This window comes from Sciurus vulgaris (assembly GCF_902686455.1).
Source record: "Sciurus vulgaris genome assembly, chromosome: 1".
NCBI classification, from domain to species: Eukaryota; Metazoa; Chordata; class Mammalia; order Rodentia; family Sciuridae; genus Sciurus; species Sciurus vulgaris.
In genome coordinates, this window is record NC_136461.1 from 79,980,208 (window position 1) to 79,998,237 (window position 18,030).

The 18,030-nt window shown below is 33.1% G+C and overlaps 2 protein-coding genes across 7 annotated transcripts in view; one reads left to right on the forward strand and one right to left on the reverse strand.

Annotated features, from left to right (window-relative positions):
* The window catches only part of LOC306668479 (protein SPO16 homolog), a 37,460-nt gene extending 22,058 nt beyond the window's left edge, over positions 1–15,402 (forward strand). For both annotated transcript variants that reach the window (XM_079151903.1, XM_079151904.1), the window contains 4 exons: positions 12,228–12,321; positions 13,888–14,056; positions 14,475–14,553; positions 15,194–15,402. In XM_079151903.1, the coding sequence (XP_079008029.1) occupies positions 12,228–12,321; positions 13,888–14,056; positions 14,475–14,553; positions 15,194–15,328 (477 nt within the window). In that variant the 3' untranslated portion in view covers positions 15,329–15,402. The remainder of the gene's footprint in view (positions 1–12,227; positions 12,322–13,887; positions 14,057–14,474; positions 14,554–15,193) is intronic.
* Positions 15,403–15,537: 135 nt separating this feature from the next.
* The window catches only part of GLMN (glomulin, FKBP associated protein), a 39,666-nt gene continuing 37,173 nt past the window's right edge, over positions 15,538–18,030 (reverse strand). For 2 of the 5 annotated variants that reach the window (XM_079149459.1, XM_079149458.1), the window contains 3 exons: positions 17,895–18,021; positions 16,530–16,612; positions 15,538–16,435 (listed from right to left, as the gene is read on the reverse strand). In XM_079149459.1, coding sequence (XP_079005585.1) covers positions 16,319–16,435; positions 16,530–16,612; positions 17,895–18,021 — 327 coding nt within the window. In that variant the 3' untranslated portion in view covers positions 15,538–16,318. The remainder of the gene's footprint in view (positions 16,436–16,529; positions 16,613–17,894; positions 18,022–18,030) is intronic. The other 3 variants (XM_079149461.1, XM_079149462.1, XM_079149460.1) reach the window with 3 other exon arrangements.

An 18,030-nucleotide genomic window follows, 5' to 3' on the forward strand; every position in this document is an offset into this window, starting at 1 on the left:
TTGTGCAGGGTGAGAGATAGGGGTTCAGTTTCATTCTGCTGCATGTGAATTTTCAGTTTTCCCAGCACCATTTGTTGAAGAGGCTATCTTTTTTCCATTGCATATTTTTGGCACCTTTGTCTAGTATGAGAAAACTATTTATTTGGGTTTGTCTCTGTGTCCTGTATTCTGTACCATTGATCTACCTGTCTATTTTGGTGCCAATACCATGCCATTTTTGTTACTATTGCTTTGTAGTAGAGTTGAAGACCTGGTATTGCAATACCCCCTGCTTCACTCTTTCTGCTAAGGATTGCTTTAGCTATTCTGGGTTTCTTATTCCTCCAGATGAATTTCATAATTGCTTGCTCTATTTCTGTAAGGTATGTCACTGGAATTTTAATTGGAATTGCATTGAATCTGTATAGCACTTTTGGTAGTATGGCCATTTTGACAATATTAATTCTGCCTATCCAAGAACATGGGAGATCTTTCCATCTTCTAAGGTGTTCTTTCATTTCTTTCTTTAGTGTTCTGTAGTTCTCATTGTAGAGGTCTTTCACCTCTTTTGTGAGATTGATTCCCAAGTTTTTTTTTTTTTTTTTTTGAGGATATTGTGAATGGGGTAGTTTTCCTAATTTCTCTTTCTGAAGATTCATCACTTATGTATAAAAATGCGTTGGATTTATGAGCATTGATCTTGTAACCTGCTACTTTACTGAATTCACTTATGAGTTCTAAAAGTTTCCTGGTGGAATTTCCAGGTTCCTCTAAATATATAATCATGTCATCAGTGAACAGGGATAGTTTGAGTTCTTCTTTTCCTATTCATATCCCTTTAATTTCTTTGGTTTGTCTAATTGCTCTGGCTAGAGTTTCAAGGACAATGTTAAATAAAAGTGGTGAAAGAGGGCATCCCTGCCTTGTTCCAGTTTTTAGGGGGAATGCTTTCAGTTTTTCACCATTTAGAATGATAATGGCCATGCACTTAGCATAGATAGCCTTCACAATGTTAAGAAATGTTCCCACTATTCCTATTTTTTCTAGTGTTTTGTGCATGAAGGGGTGCTATATTTTATCAAATGCTTTTTCTGTGTCTATCAAAATAATCATGTGATTCTTGACTTTAAGACTTTAAGTCTGTTGATACGGTGAATGACATTTATTGATTTCCGGATGTTGAACCACCCTTGCATCCCTGGGATAAAACCCACTTGATCGTGGTGCACTATCTTTTTAATATATTTTTGTATGCGATTTGCTAAAATTTTGTTGAGAATTTTTGCATCGCTGTTCATAAAGGATATTGGTCTGAAATATTCTTTCCTCGATGTGTCTCTGTCTGGTTTAGGTATCAGGGTGATATTGGCTTCATAGAATGAGTTTGGGAGGGTTCCCTCCTCTTCTATTTCATGGAATACTTTGAGAAGTATTGGAATGAGCTCTTCTTTAAAGGTTTTGTAGAACTCAGCTGAGAACCCATCTGATCCCAGACTTTTCTTTGTTGGTAGGCTTTTGATGACCTCTTCTATTTCAGTACTTGAAATTGATCTATTTAAATTGCTTATGTCCTCCTGGTTCAGTTTAGGTATTTCATGTGTCTCTAGAAACTTGTTGATGTCTTCAAGATTTTCTATTTTGTTGGAGTATAGATTTTTCATTGATTGTGTTATTGAAATCTATGGTTTCTTTATTCAATTTTTGTTTGGAAGATCTATCCAGTGGTGAGAGAGGTGTGTTAAAATCACCTAGTATTATTGTGTTGTGGTCTATTTGATTTCTGGAATTGAGAAGGATTTGTCTGACGTACATGGATGAGCCAATGTTCAGGGCATAGATATTTATGATTGTTATCTCTTGCTGATTTATGCTTCTCTTAAGCAGTATGTAATGTCCTTCTTTATCCCTTCTGACTAGTTTTGGCTTGAAGTCCACATTATCTGATATGAGGATGGATACTCCAGCTTTTTTGCTGTGTCCATGTGCATGGTATGTTTTTTCCCATCCTTTCACCTTTAGTCTGTGGGTATCTCTTTCTATGAGATGCGTCTCTTGCAGGCAGCATATTGTTGGATTTTTTTCTTTTTAATCCAATCTGCCAGTCTATGTCTTTTGATTGATGAGTTCAGGCCATTAACATTCAGGGTTATTATTGTGATATGATTTGTATTCCCAGTCATTTGACTCATTTGCTGTTTTTCTCTTGCAGCTTTAAAAATTCTACCTTTATTCTATCTATTAAGCATTTTCATTATAATGTGTCTTGGACAGAATCTTTTTTGATCTAGCTTATTTGGGGTTCTGTATGTTCTTATATTTGGATTTCCATCTTGTTCCAGAGGTTTGGAAGATTTTCTTATATTATTTCATTGTGTAGTCATTGTGAAATACTTTAGTTTGTATTTTGGAGTCTTCTCCTATACAACTGATTCTTAGATTTGGTGTCTTACTGTTATTCCAGACTTTTTAAATATTCTGATTGTGGTCTCAACATCTTTTCTTTATTATCAACTTTAAGGCCTGAAAGTCTATCTTCAAAATGATCAAATGTATTGGTGATGCTTTCCATTGAATTTTGAATTTGATTTATTGAGTCTTTCATTTCCAGGACTTCTTTTGGTTCTTTTTCAGAATCTCTTTGTTGAAATGATGTTTCACTTCCTGTTTTTTCTAAGTTAGTTCCTTACATCTTCTTCAAGCTTAGTGAAATTTTGACTATGAACTTTGTACATTCTCCAGTATTTCCTCCACTGTGGTGTCAATGGAATCACTTGTTGGAAGTGTTGTGGTCTGTTTGGGTGGTTTGTTCCCCTGAATTTTCATACTGCTTCTATTTCTACCCATCTGCTGGGGTCTTTATCACTTTTACTTTTATGCAATAAACTATTTGGTGACCTTCTTTCTCTTAAGATTCCCGGGCTAAGTGAATAACCTGGTATTGATATTTTCACTCAATGTGTGTCCTCTGTTGTTCCAAGTAACAACTCCACTTTGAGAGAAGATTTTAAACCCTATTTACTACAATAACTTTAGAGCAAAATCTTGTACTAATCAGCCTTAGGAAAAACAAAAACTTTTTTATAATATTCTCTACATTTCCTCTAATCCAGTTATAAAATTGCATTAATTGCCTTATTTTTATGAATGCTGTAGCTTGCTCACCTATAGAAATGCAAAAGTTTCTCTTTTTTAATGCTAAAGTGACTGAGTGTCTTTGCACAAAAAAAATAGATCAGATACTGTTTGGATTTGATTCAGATGATGAAAAGTCTTCTATGTTCTCAGTAGATGAATCCAACTCAGAAGTAGCCACAGAGGACATTTGAGAACTCCTAGGGGTCACAAATTATTGATATATTTATATAATATCTACCCTATTTATTATTGCTCTCAATTTGTTGGTCCTGTTCTTCATTCCCTTTTTCATCTTGCTTTCTTTTTCTGCCTTTTGTAGTTTTGCTTGAGCATAACATAACATTTTCTTTCCTATCTTAGCAAAACAGTAATACTTTTTCTAGAGGTTACCCTAGAATTTGCATTACACTTATAACTAATATGAATCTATTTTCAAATAACACTACACTGTTTCATAGACAGTGTGAGAACCTTACAATAATAAAATAATCCTAATTCCTCCTCCTGTCCCTAGTATTATTGCTATGATTTATTTTACATATATATACTGCTTTGAGAGGAGAAAATACCCACCAGTAATAGCAGCAACTAAAAAGCAAATCAGATATCATATAATAAAAATCTATTGAAAATAACTCCTACAACTCCACTAGCCAGCAAGAAGATAGGCATTAATGAAGGTAAAATTAATATGAAGATACATTATAAGGGGTAGAAAGAGTAAGAAATGATGAGAGGAAGTAAGTCTACTGTCACAGTACACACAGGTTTTGTTACACATGGCTGCCGCCATTTTGGGACAACAGCCAGGATCTGCAGAACCCCTGGCCCAACTGTGCCCTGCCTCCAGGACCCCCAGTCGAACCGACTGTACCCCACATGGACTCAGCGCCTGCACCCTGCACTGCAGCTCCCCATTTGCCAATACGTTTGAAAGCCAGTGGAGCCATCTTGGATTATCCTGGAAGTGGAAGCTGCAATCTTTAGGTGGGGCCAATCCCATCCTGAGATGCCTGCTGGAGACTGGAAGCTCATTGTCAGGTACCTCTCATGCATCAGGCTACTTAAGACTGGGAGATTTGAATTGTATATGACTATTATAGTGTAGATTTTTTTTCTCCTTTTTGAAAAATTTTAAGTTTTTATTTCTTTATTTTTCTCGCTCTGTTTTCCTTTTGTTTACTTATTTCCTCAGAGTCTCTTTCTCCCTTTTCTCATGCTAACAACCAACTTCTTTTGATTCTGCTTTCACTCTTCCTACAATCTAGTATTTCTGTATACTCTTTTCTTATCCAATTAACAGTTACATCCTACACCCCTCCCCATCCTCTTTGTCCACCATTAGAAACCATAGACCTCATTGCAAATCTATTTTTTATACTGTAGATAATAATTGATCCCATCCTCTCTGTTCATTATGACAATATTGTTAACATCTTCATAGGGGTTATTTGGTTTAGGGCTGCATATTATCTGTACTGGGTGCTGCTAATATTTATCTCCCCCTTAGAGGAGAGGTCTTGGAAACCTGCAGGGTCACTATAAGCCTGTAGAGGGGAAACTACAATACCCCAGATCTGCACTGCTAGAGGGGAAGATACATGAACAACATGAAAAAATAAGGGAAGGAAGTATTGCAAACAAACCAAGATTCTATATTAATAGATTCCAGTGACAGCACGGTAGAAGAAATGTCAGAAAAGGAGTTCAGAATATACTTAATTAAAATAATTCACAAAGCAAAGGATGAGATAAGAGAGCAAATACAGGCAATGAATGATCACTCCAATAAACAGTTGAAAGAGCAACTAACTGCAGGAAGCAAAAGCTCATTTCAACAAAGAGATAGAGATTCTGGAAAAAAAAAAAAAAAAAACCAGAAATTCTTGAAATGAAGGAAGTAATAAGCCAAATAAAAAACTCAATGGAAAGCATCACCAACACACTAAATCACTTGGAAGACAAAACTTTAGACAATGAAGATAAAATATTTAATCTTGAAAATAAGGTTGACCAGACAGAGAAGATTGTAAGAAATCAGGAACAGAACTTCCAAGAACTATGGAATATCATGAAAAGACCAAATTAAGAATCATTGGGATTGAGGAAGGCACAGAGATACAAACCAAAGTAATGAACAACTATTCAATGAAATAATATCATAAAATTTCCGAAACCTAAAAAATGAAGTGGAAAATCAACTATAAGAGGCTTACAGAACACCAAATGCACAAAATTACAACAGATCCACACCAAGGCACATTATAATGAAAATGTCTAACATACAAAATAAAGATAGGATTTTGAAGACTGCGAGAGAAAAGCATCAGATTACGTATGGGAGAAACCAATATGGATATCAGCAGATTTCTCAGCCCAGACCCTAAAAGCTAGAAGGGACTGGAACAACATATTTCAAGCTCTGAAAGAACATGGTTGCCAACCAAGAGTCCTATACCCAGCAAAACTAACCTTCAGATTTGAAGATTAAATAAAATCCTTCCATGATAAACAAAAGTTAAAAGAATTTACAAATAGAAAACTTGCACTACAGAACATTCTCAACAAAATATTCCATGAGGAGAAAGTGAAAAACAACAATGTAGGTCAGCAAAAGGAGGAACTACCTTAAAGGAAAAACCCATCAAAGGAGAAAGCAAGTCAAATTAAAAACCAAAAATAAACCCAAATGACTAGGAATACCAATCATATCTCAATAATAACCTGAATGTTAATGGCCTAAACTCATCAGTCAAAAGACATAGACTGGCAGATTAGATTAAAAAGAAAGACCCAACAATATGATGCCTTCAAGAGACTCATCTCACAGAAAAGGACATTCACAGACTAAAGGTGAAAGAATGGGGGAAAAAAACCTACCATGCACAAGGACTCAATAAAAAAGTGGGGGTTTCCATCCTTATATCAGATAAAGTGGATTTCAAGCCAAAGTTAGTCAGAAGGGATAAAGAAAGACATTGCATACTGCTTAAGGAACCATAAATTAGGAAAACACAACAATCATAAATATTTATGCCCCAAACAACAGCACATCCATGTATGTCAAACAAATCCTTCTCAATTCCTTGAATCAGATAGACTATCGTAATTCTTGGTGACTTTAGCACACCACTGTCAGGATGCATGAGAAAATACTTTCCCCTCCAGAGTCCTATCAATAGAGTATGTTAGCTAACTCTGGACTTTTGCCAATGGAGAGAGAGAAAACGGTCTTTCATCCACAGTTTTCATTTACATTTCTCTTTTTTTTAAATTTTTTTTTACTGCATTTTGATTCATTGTACACAAATGGGGTACATAATTTCATTTCTATGATTGTACACAATGTAAATTCATACCATTCATGTAATCATATATGTACATAGGGTAAGGATGTCTGTCTCATTCCACCATTTTTCATACCCCCTCCCTCTCATTTTCTTTTACATATTCTAAAGTTCCCCCATTATTCTCTCATTCCCCACCCCACCCCCATTATATATCATCCTCCACTTATCAGGGAAAACATTCAAACTTTGGTTTTTTGGGCTTGGTTTATTTCACTTAGCATGATATTCTCCAATTCCATCCATTTATTTGCAAATGCCATAATATTATTCTTCTTTATGGCTGAATAGTATTCCATAGTGTATACATACCAGAGTTTCTTTAACCAATCATCTGTTGGAGGACATGTAGGTTGGTTCCACAATCAGCTATTGTGAACTGAGCTGCTTTAAACATTGATGTGGCTATGTTACTGTAGTTTGCTGATTTTAGGTCCTTTGGGTATAAACTGAGGAGTGGGATAACTGGGTCAAAAGGTGGATCCATTCCAAGTTTTCTTAGGATTCTCCACACTGCTTTCCAGAGTGGCTGCACCAATTTGCAACTCCACCAGCAATGTAAAAGTGTGCCTTTTTTCAACATCTCTAGTAATTAGAGAAATGCAAATTAAAACAACTCTAAGATTTCATCTTACTCCAATTAGAATGGCTAGTATCAAGAACACAAACAATAATAGATGTTGGCGTGGATGTGGGGAAAAAGGCACACTTTTACATTGCTGGTGGAGTTACATTTCTCTTTTTTAATGCATGAAATTAACTATCTTGTTGCTTATTAATAGCAAATTTTATTTCCTTTTTCTATGTTTTGAAAAGGTTATGATTCTGTCAATTTACATGTTAGGAAGGATAGTTCTTTGTGATATGAACTATAAATATCTCTCTTAGTTGTCTTTTTAAAAAGTTTGCTTATGATGCTTCTTTCCATAAAAAATTGACTTTTATGTAACAAAAAGAACCAGTGAAATAATTTATGACTTGGGGATTTTGTTTCATGAAATGTTAGATAGTTCTTGCTAACTCCAGATTTGTAAAGAAAAAAATTTTGTTTTCTTCTTATTATTTAAAGGTTGTATTATTTAAAAAATATCTTTGGTACATATTAAATTTATCATGGTAGATGAGGTAAGGTAGGGATATTACTTTACTTATCCCTATAACATTTATTGACTACTTCTTTTTCCACAGTGATGTCCTCTTTATACATTCAATTTCTATATGTATCAGAGTGCATTTACTTCTGGGCATTCTGTTTTGCTAATAGACCAGTATGATACTCTTAAATTATTTAGACTTTTTTAAATGGCTTAATGTGTTTTAGTGCTGGTCCCACTTCTATGTTTATTTTTTTCACTAAATTTAGCATCAGGTGATATAGCCTAAAACAATATATTAAGTTCTCATTGAGATTTTGTTAAATTTACAAATTAATTTACACAATAATATGGTTCTTCTGTTTGTAGAAAGGCTAATTCTTGCCTTCAGTGGTACTTTAATTTTTACTTTTAATAGGTCTCACATTTTTATTGACAAACATATTAATATATTTTTTGTTATTGTTATATATGAAATCTTTTCTTCCATTAAATATTCCAGAAGATTGTTTGAATATATGTAAACTACTGATCTTTGTATGTTGATTTTGTACTTGGTAATTTAATTGAGGTATCTTACTGATTGTAGTAGCTGTTAGTAAATTATCCTGAATCTTAAAAAAAAAAAGAAGACATAAGACACTGAGCATTTCTCATGTGCTTATTGTGATCATGTGTTCATTTTCTTTGGTGATGTCTGTTAAGGTCTTTGACCCATTTTTTAATAGGATTCTTTTTTATTGTGGAGCTTTGAGTTCTGCGTATATTTTGGATATCAGTCCTTTATTTAAAAGTGTCTTTTGCAAATATTTTCTACTAGTTTGTGGTTTTTCTTCTCATTCTCTCAACATTACCTTTCAGTGTTTTCAATCTATACATATGGAGAAACTTTAGTTTGTGGTAATTTGTTTTATATTTAAGCACTTCACTGACTTTTCATAATATGTTATCAGCTGATTCTGTTGGGTTTTCATGGTAGTCAATGAAAATTTGTAATCAATGAGAATTTCTGATAGCTATATCTCATATTTTTATTTTGAGTTATATTGCTGTGACCTGCAAAGTAACCAAAACAATATTTCTGATTTTAATTGAAATATCTCCAGGGGCTGGGGATATAGCTCGGTTGGGTTCAATCCCCAGCACAGCAAAAAAAAAAAAAAATCTCCAGTATTTTATTATATATGGTGTTAACCTATTGCCATAAATAATATTTATTATGTTAATATACATCTAAGCTTAATTTATGCTATCTTTCCTTTTAATCAGAAATAAGTACATTATTTTTAAAATACATGGTTAGTGTTATCTGTTGATAAGAACCCAAATAACTAATCTTTGCATTTCTTCATTAAACTATTTTTGTAGGGAATACAGTGGTTTTCCTCCTCACTGCTTACTCCAAATTCCTTGTGTACCTAACAGTTTATATAGTTTGGAAATTATTTGTACTTTAAGTTATAAAGGAATTTTCCTGGGGTAGGGATGTAATTCAGTGATAGAGCACTGGCCTATCACGAACGAGGCCCTAGGTTCAATTCCCAATGCTAAAAAAAAAGCGAGGAATGGGAATTAGGTTCTTATTAAATTTTCTGTGCTAGTAATCTTTTAAGAAATGTGAGAAAACAATAGTTTCTATGGGGTTTTCTCTACTAGGTTTTTATACTTTGTTCTGTGTATATTTTATAAGTTATAATTTTGCAAATATTTACCCATTTCATAAGGTTGTTAAATTTATTAAGCTGAACTCATGAAATTTGCCTTTTCTGTAGTTAAAATTTTCATATGGGCATTCTTTTAATTTTTATTGTAAACTATCAGTTATTAAGTGCCCTTTTTCATCTCTGTTTAAATTTATATTTACTTTCACATGAGAAGATTTTCTAGATATAATACTAGTTTTAAAGGATATTAATAGATATTATATATTCAGGAAGGATTATTGTATGGATTTTATTTGGAATGCTTGTTTAAACAAAGTTGAAATAGTTTTTTCTTCACTCTACTCCTCTTCTGAGCCTTACTATGCTCAAATGTATTATGAAACCCCCAAAGGAGACAAAATAATATTTAGTGTTTTCTAATTTTATATGACTAAGGAACTTTTTTTCATATTTTATGGAACTATCTCAAGGGATTAATAATCTTTGAAAAATATTTTGGAAAACCTTACCTTAACTTTCCATTTATGTTGACAAATCAACTCTTCCTTTTTTCCCCCCAGTAATGGGGATTGAACCAGAATCTTGCACATGCTAGGCAAGTGCTCTACCACTGAGCTACACTCCCAGCCCAATAAATTAACTCTTAAACTTATTTCTCTCAATTCAGTACTTCCTAATTTTACCTTTATTATTTTCTTTTTATTATCATTTTTAGTTAGCTCTCCCAATAAGATATTATTCAAATTCTTTAGCATAGCATGCATGGGTTCTCATAATCTGCCTATGGTTATTCCTAACATTATTCCCAAATTAACTGACTCGTGTATACCTTTCATACTCATCAGTTAAGAATCACACTTTCAAGTCTGGATGCTTTTTCCTGTTATTCTACATATGCTTTTCTCATCTTTATCTTTTCCCTTTACTTGTTGGCTTGATAGACCGCTTTTTCCACTTTAAAGATTGGACTTAAATTTTAGGAAGCTTCCCTCTTTCACATCTGTTACATCCTTTTATATAGTTTCTGGAACTTTTTTAAATCTAAAATTCTCAACCTTATCTTTCATTTCCTTGAACATAATAGTAAGCATGCCTGTTTTAAGGTTTGTATTATAGTTTCAATATATAATGGATTGCCTGTTAGTCTATTTTTCTGTATCTATTATTTTTAATGATTCACTTTCATGTAATCTTATTTTTTGTATGTCTAATTTTTATTGTGTTGGAATTTTTATTTAAAAAATTGTAGAAGTAATTGGAGGACTCAAATAATATTAGATTTCTCTAGAGAAGCCTTAATTCTGTGAGAGAATTGACCCCTAATACCCTATTTGCCAGGTAAAACAGAATTTGAATTTCAGATGAGCAATGCATTTAATGTATGTCCAAAATATTGCATGAGGTAATACCTATACTAAAAATTACATAATTATTTATAATTCAAATTTAACTGGATGTTATATTTTTATTTGCTAAATCTGGCAACCCTAGCCCTCAGTCGTTTATTGTATTTGATGAATTATCTCCTGTGCATCTGGAAGGGCATTAATTATGGGAGAATTGAAAAAATAGTTACTCAAATAATTTTCTTTGTTCTGTAATTCATCAGGCCTGATAGAGAAGACCTGATTGAGAAAAGTTGCTCTAGGGAGGGCTTCTGTAAGGTATTTGGGAGTACTAGTAATTCAGTATCACCTTAATATAATTTCTGGGATTGAAATGATTTGAAGCTGGGCTTCATGCCCAGTGAGAGCTGCTCTACTTTTGTCAGAAACTTCGCTTAGCTCTTCTTCTGCCTCTTCCTGAATTGGCAGGTGCCCTCAGGGAAGATGTGGCCTAAATGCTAGGGTTATATCTTTGAATTTTTGTACAGATCTTCACCTTATAGGTTTTTACTATCCTGCTAGCTCTCTGATGCATTCAAGCAGATTTTTTTAATTGTCCAGTTTTTCAAGTTGCTTTCAGCAGGAGAGTTGGCCTAAATTACTTAATCGGTCATTGCTGAAAGCAGTGTACAGTTTTAAAACCACAGAATAAAGGGCCATAGTTGAACTCTAGGTCAGGATAGAAGTAGCACAAAAAAACTCTCTTAGGAAGGAAGGAAAGCATGTATTTTATACATAATTTTAGACTGTGTACTTAAAATATACATGTTCTGAAGGAAAATATAAAATTAATCTACCTATTTTTATCCACTTGGAGACTAACAAGCTCAAGTTTTAACCAGTTAGGAAACATGATTACCACTAGGATTTTACTTAATATTTTTTGTTGTAGATGGACACAACACCTTTATTTTATTTATTTATTTTTATGTGGTGCTGAGGATTGAACCCAGTATCTCACACATGCTGCACAAGTGCTCTGCCACTGAGCTACAACTCCAGTACTAACTGCTAGGTTTTTAGTATCTTGGGTAATATGATCTAATTTCCTGGGTAGAATAGGAAAGAGGTAATTTTTGAAATAGCATCTAAGCCAGAAGATAGTAATGCTGTTTTCTGACTCACCTGCTAAGAGTATATTAAAATAACTAATAAAAACTGATGAATTGGAGAATTGGTTGTCTCCTGGGTAGTCATCTGTTTCCTGGCACTTTGTGGTTCTGTCAACTATCTAAGAAACACACCATCATCCATTTTCCAGAGTTATACATTAATACATGTCAAATCCATTTCCAAGTAGTTTTTTTTTTTTTTAAGTTTTCATTTCCATGTTCTTATGGGTTATTTCTTCAATCCTGTTCTTAATTTCTGCTCCCAAATAACCTATCTATAGTACATTAATTCATTTCCAAACATACAATCAGTGTTTAAGTAGCATAAAATATTTCTGTTCTTAAAGTGTTTTTCTCCATAGAGAACAGATTTTTTCTCTTTTGGTGACCAAATCTTTACAAGTGATATATTATAAAATAAACTATTAAGCTTTAAATTTTTTTCATTAACTATAGTAAAAGTTATTGTAAGCATGTCTTTAAGTTTATATTTCTAAAAATTCTTTTCAAGAGTTATGAAATTGCAACTGCCCTAGAAAATCAAAGCCACAAGATTCGGTATTCAGATACAGTGGAAAATGGATCAATTATATTTTCTCTTTCAGGTACAGTATATTTGCTAACTGCCTTGACATAAATTATGTGATAGTTAACATGTTATGTTTAGGGAGAGGTGAATGTGTTAAGTTGTTGTTGCTGCATGTAAACACAGATGGTCAACTAGAGAATATATGCCTGGTTAGGTTACAGTTGTTAAAACTGAACCAATTGAGTATGGTGGAGGATGGAGAAAAACTACTCACCTTGGAACTAAGATGAAAGTAGAAAAGCCACTCTCTCAACAGTCAATAATATTAAAGTATTGACTGTATTAACAAGAGACCAATATCATCACATCACTGGTCAAAATTTAAATGCAAAAACAATGAGATTTTTTAATCATGATTTTGTATGAGAGTTTATTCAATAGGTTATAAACAAATATTAAAGAATTGTGTGGGGACAAATAAATGTTCCTGAAATCATAAAACTGTACAACTATGAGTCATGGGCAAAGTACAGGTTTAGATTAAGAGAAGGCCAGGGAGATGGGAAGGGGCAGCTCCACCTGTGCTTGGGAAATAACAGAAGTGATAAAAGAGAGGGAGATAAAGGATTTTTATTGAGAAGACTGCAAACAGACCTATATTGTAGCAGAGGTTTTGGAAAACTGGTGCTTTCAAAAGCTCTTAGAAATAAGACCTCCAGGCTGAAAGTATTCCAGTCTCAAATTCATTCTCCTGACTGAATAGAGTCCTCCAGGGAGAAGTATTTTTGGTGACCTACTATATGTTTTTGCCACTTTATATACATTATTTAATCCTTTTGACAAGCCTAACAAAAAGTTATTCCCATGTTATAGAGTAGGAAATGTATATTCAGAGGTTATATGTTTGCTCAAGTTCATCCAGTTATTATATAATCATGAAGTCACTTTCCACAGATTTTTACCACATCTTAAAGAACTATAAAATCAAGTTTTCCCTCAGAACCATTCTTATGTGCTTCATACTATTTCAGAGATCCCAGGTATCTGTTGAGTGTATAAATTTATATAATTACTTGTATTCAGGTAGAAAGATTTCTCCAACAAGAAATAATTGAATATTTGCTTAAGACTACCCTTTCTTTAGTTGATTTATAGCTTCTAAAAGTCACGGGAGCTTCTGAATTGCTGAACACATGGAGGTGCCTGGAAGGTGGTGGGCCCAGAGAGGGCATTGAAATTCCATGAGACCTCTTCCTAGATACCTTGCAAACAAAGTATCTAGATGTCTTTTCCATCTGGCTGCTCACCTGTATCTTGTGGAATATACTTTCTAATAAACCATTAAATATGTTTCTTTAAAGTAACAAAAAGATTAATTTTTAAAATACAATCAAGCTTTTAACTAAAGTTAGGCATTACCTTCATGTGGACAGTGCCTTATCTGGACAAAATTGCTGTGCAAATAATTATTTTATATACAGAACTTCAAAACTACCTAAATCACTTTTGTTAAAAATTATAATTTCTACTCCTTATGCATTTAGGGTCTGGACATTTTGTTATAGATATTTTTAATTTTGTTGAGTTTACAAATTTTTCTCTATATGACAGGTTGATTTCATATTACATTTACCTTTTCTAGGAGTTGCATTTTTATTAATGGATGCTAAAGAATGCATTATGTCAACTGAAGAAATGTTTCTAACCAAAATTGAGAAGTTTATTAACATTCACCAAAATAGTTTTTTGGTTTTGTTTGCTGCCCTCCATGGGCCTGAAGAATGGAAACTGATGTTCAGGATTCAGCAGAGGTATGGAAAAACAGCACTACAGGTTTTTTTCTTTCTTTCTTTCTTTCTTTCTTACTGCATTGTTTACTTCAGTTTGCAATTCTTAAATGCAGGTGAGTTTTGTTTTGTTACAAGATAAACTTTATAATGTTTACTTTCATATTTAATAAAATTTAGGTCAAACAGCTAGTCTATCAGAGTGGCTGAAGTTCATGCTGACTTATGAGTTTCTTCAACACTAAACCAAAAGTGAACCATTTTAAAATTAAAGACTATTAAATTCTGGGTATAAAGACACCTCAAATCCTGTGGCATTAATCAGGAATAAACACGTAATGAATAAATACATGATAATCAAGATTCATGTACTCTCTATGCCTATTTAAGACAGCAAATACCAGCAAGGTATATGATCTCTGTAACATACTTTTTTTTCCAGATTTCTGGGAAGTAACTTACGGATACTTCCAGTACACAACACAGTAAATGCTATTAATCTTATGTGTGCTGTAGCCAAGGTAAGTCATGTGGGAAAGACACGTTTATATATACAAATACTAATGTGCTTTTAGGTTTTTAACTTCAAATTGCACACCCTTTTAAGCAAGATTGACAATAGTCTGTTTCTGTTTACCTCAGAGAATTTGCTATTTCATGCTTGAAGCTTTTTACTAAGCCTGAACTCAGCCTCTCATATTCTTTTCTGGTAGCTACTCTCCATTTATGACTCAGTTTGGGGAAAAAAGAACATTTAGCTACATATATGATAGCCCTAGTGGTTACTTTTATCTTCCTTTAAATTCTTAAGTATAAATAAATACTAGCCAGATAGCAGTCATGAACTGAGTACAAACATTATTTTATGGAATGTTCTCCATAGTTGTCCACTTTCTTAAGTATACCCAGATACCCCTAACTCCCTTAGATAAAGTTAAGTCTTCCTTATTCTTAAATTTGGAACATATCCCTTATTTATTCTGGTTTTTGGCTATGCTTGAAATTTGCTGATGATAGAAATTGAGTATTTTTCCTATTACTCTAATAACACATTTTTTTAAATTTCAGAGATACTTGCTGAGTTAAAATTAGGTATATTTTATGTGACTGAAAAAAATACCTTGCTTCCTGTAAATAATGCATGTTTATATCTTCTTCCAGACTACCTCTAAACCATACATAGATAGCATCTGCTATAGAATGGTAACAACTAAAGCTTACATCATAGAGCAAAGTCCTGTTTGGAAAACACTTCAAAAGATAAAACTGGGCAGAGATGCAATTAACCCAAATTAGAGTATCAATTGTAAGCAACATTTTAGAAGAATATAAAAATAATTAGCTTTGTTAAATTATAATGCTGAAATGTACTCTTTTGCCTTTTTTTATAATTGTAAACAAATGGGATACATGTTGTTTCTCTATTGAAATGTACTCTTTGAAAATGTTTATATTGATTTAAAGTAATAACATGTATACAATTAAAGGTAATTTCATTTTAGGAGTTTTGTTGAATGATTCCTTTAATAATGTATAGAAAATAATTGGTACCTACATATACTGTAAAACTTATGGGGCTGGGTCAGTGGTAGAGCATTTTCCTAGCATGCATGAGGTCTTGGGTTCAAATCCTAGGACCACAAAACAAAAACAAAACCCATGCAATTTTTTAATGATACAAATTACGTTGGATGTACAAATATGGAGTTGGAAAAAAAATACAGGTTTTTCTAATTAGCTTCTTGGACTAAAGTAAGAGTCGTGTTTAATTTTTAGGTTTTCCACAATTGGCAGCCAGTATTCTAAAATTAATCTTTGCAGGTGCTTTCACACTGTAACTGTTAGAGTTGGCGATGGGACTCTTCCTTAAGACTGCTTCTGAGCATGGAAAGAGAGGGCAACTAAGAGAACCAATCAAATGCCCTGAACTCAAAACTTCTTACTACTCTTTTACAGTGGTATGATAACCAGCTTCACACTAGGAGTTCTAAAATGTTACAGACACCTATGAAGCAGAAAATGAATCTGTTTTTAAAATCTCCCTATATGAATGAATAAGCATTTCAACATTTTATGAAATTAAAATACAAAATTATTAGTTTGTATTGAATTTTCAAAAGTAATATTTTGATTTTTTAAAACCAAAGAATACTAATCCATTATAGAAACATGCAACTGAGAAAAGCTATATTTACATTGTCTAGTAAAATTGTTTTTATAAATGTATTAAAAAAAACATAATGGAAAATATTGTACTTTATTAGTTTTATTTAGGAAGTAATGCTTTCACTTTATCCCAACATTTTCTTGAGAGGTAGACTTTGTTTTGATTTCAATGAGTTCTTCTACTCGAGCCAGAACACTTTCAATCAAATCAAACGTGAAAAGAGCTGAATGTAGGACCTGTAATGCCAAGAAAAATTAGTGTTGTTAATGCTGCCTTTACAAGAAAACAAAAGATTTCATCTTGATGTAGCTTTAAAAAACTTCAAATCACCTTAAGCTGCATTTCAGGAGGCATATTAGGGATCTCTTCTCCACCTACAGTTACAGAACAAAGATCCTTAGACTTCTGGACTGCTGGAAGAGAAGGAAAAAAAAATCATATCATACTTCACCATTAAAACAACTTTTAAGAACTAGATGTAGTGGTGCATGCCTGTAATCCTAGCAACTCAAGAGGATGAGGCAGGAGGATCACAAATTTGAGGCCAGCCTCAACACCTCAGTGAGACCCGGTCTCAAAAATAAAAATAAAAAAGGGCTGGGGATGTAGTTCAGTGGTAAAGCATCCCAGGGTTCAATGCTTAGTACCTCTCACAAAAGATATAAGTAAAACAACCCTCAGATTTTAATAATATAAGCTACCTTCCTCATTAAAAAATGGCATTTGCAGATAAATGGATGGAATTGGAGAATATCATGCTAAGTGAAATAAGCCAGGCCCAAAAAACCAAAGGCCGAATGCTTTCCCTGGTAAGTGGAGGATGATATATAATGGGGGTGAGGGTGAGAGAAGAGTGGAGGAACTTTAGATTACATAGAGGGAAGTGGGAGGGAGCAGGGGTATGAAAAATGGTGGCATGAGACAGACATCATTACCCTATGTACATGTATGATTACATGAACGGTATGAATCCACATGGTGTACAACCATAGAAACAAAATGATGTACCCCATTTGTGTACAATGAATCAAAATGCAGTCTGTAAAAAAATAAAAATTAAAAAAAAATAAGAAAAAAAGTGTGTAAATTATTGAATCTTAACATCAGCCCAGGGAATATTTATACCAAGTTACAAGCAAATACAAATATCAAAACTATCAATTTAGATAAACATTATTTTGTCATGTATAGGATGCATGAAACTTTTCTTTAGAGTATAAACTGAATTATAGTCATTATAAATGTGAAAAACCAAATTTCTAGCAATGCCTCTAAAAATATCACCATAGATATATGGAAGAGATCACAAGATTATTACAGGAGAATTTCTGACAAAGTAATTCTGAATCTAAGATTCTCTCCCATAATTTGTTCAGATTTACTCAGGAGTAAGATGGGGGAATGGTTCTAGCAAAACAAAAGAAAGTGTTAGCTTGTAGTATAACCACACTCAAAGTCAGAACTTGAGCTTTAAAACAGAATATGCTTCAATTTGGTTTAAATTTTCATTAATCCAATTTCAACAGTAATTGCCTTATAGATCAACTAAGAATTACTTTAATCACAAATAAAATAATAGCTGTTGTGGTCCCTTGTTTGGCATAAGTTAAATATGTACTGAAAAGTGTTCTTTTTGAATAAGATAGTCCCAGAATTTGAGTAACTTACTGAAAAAAAAAATTGCATATTACCAACCTTGGCTGTTTTCTTGGCTATTTTTAATTTCTGCTTCATAATGTGCTTTTGACATATTAAGTCCTGTATGAAGTGGCTTTAAGAAATTATTCTCAATCTTTCCAAGTTCTGCCCATAATCCAGTCTGTTGAGAAGA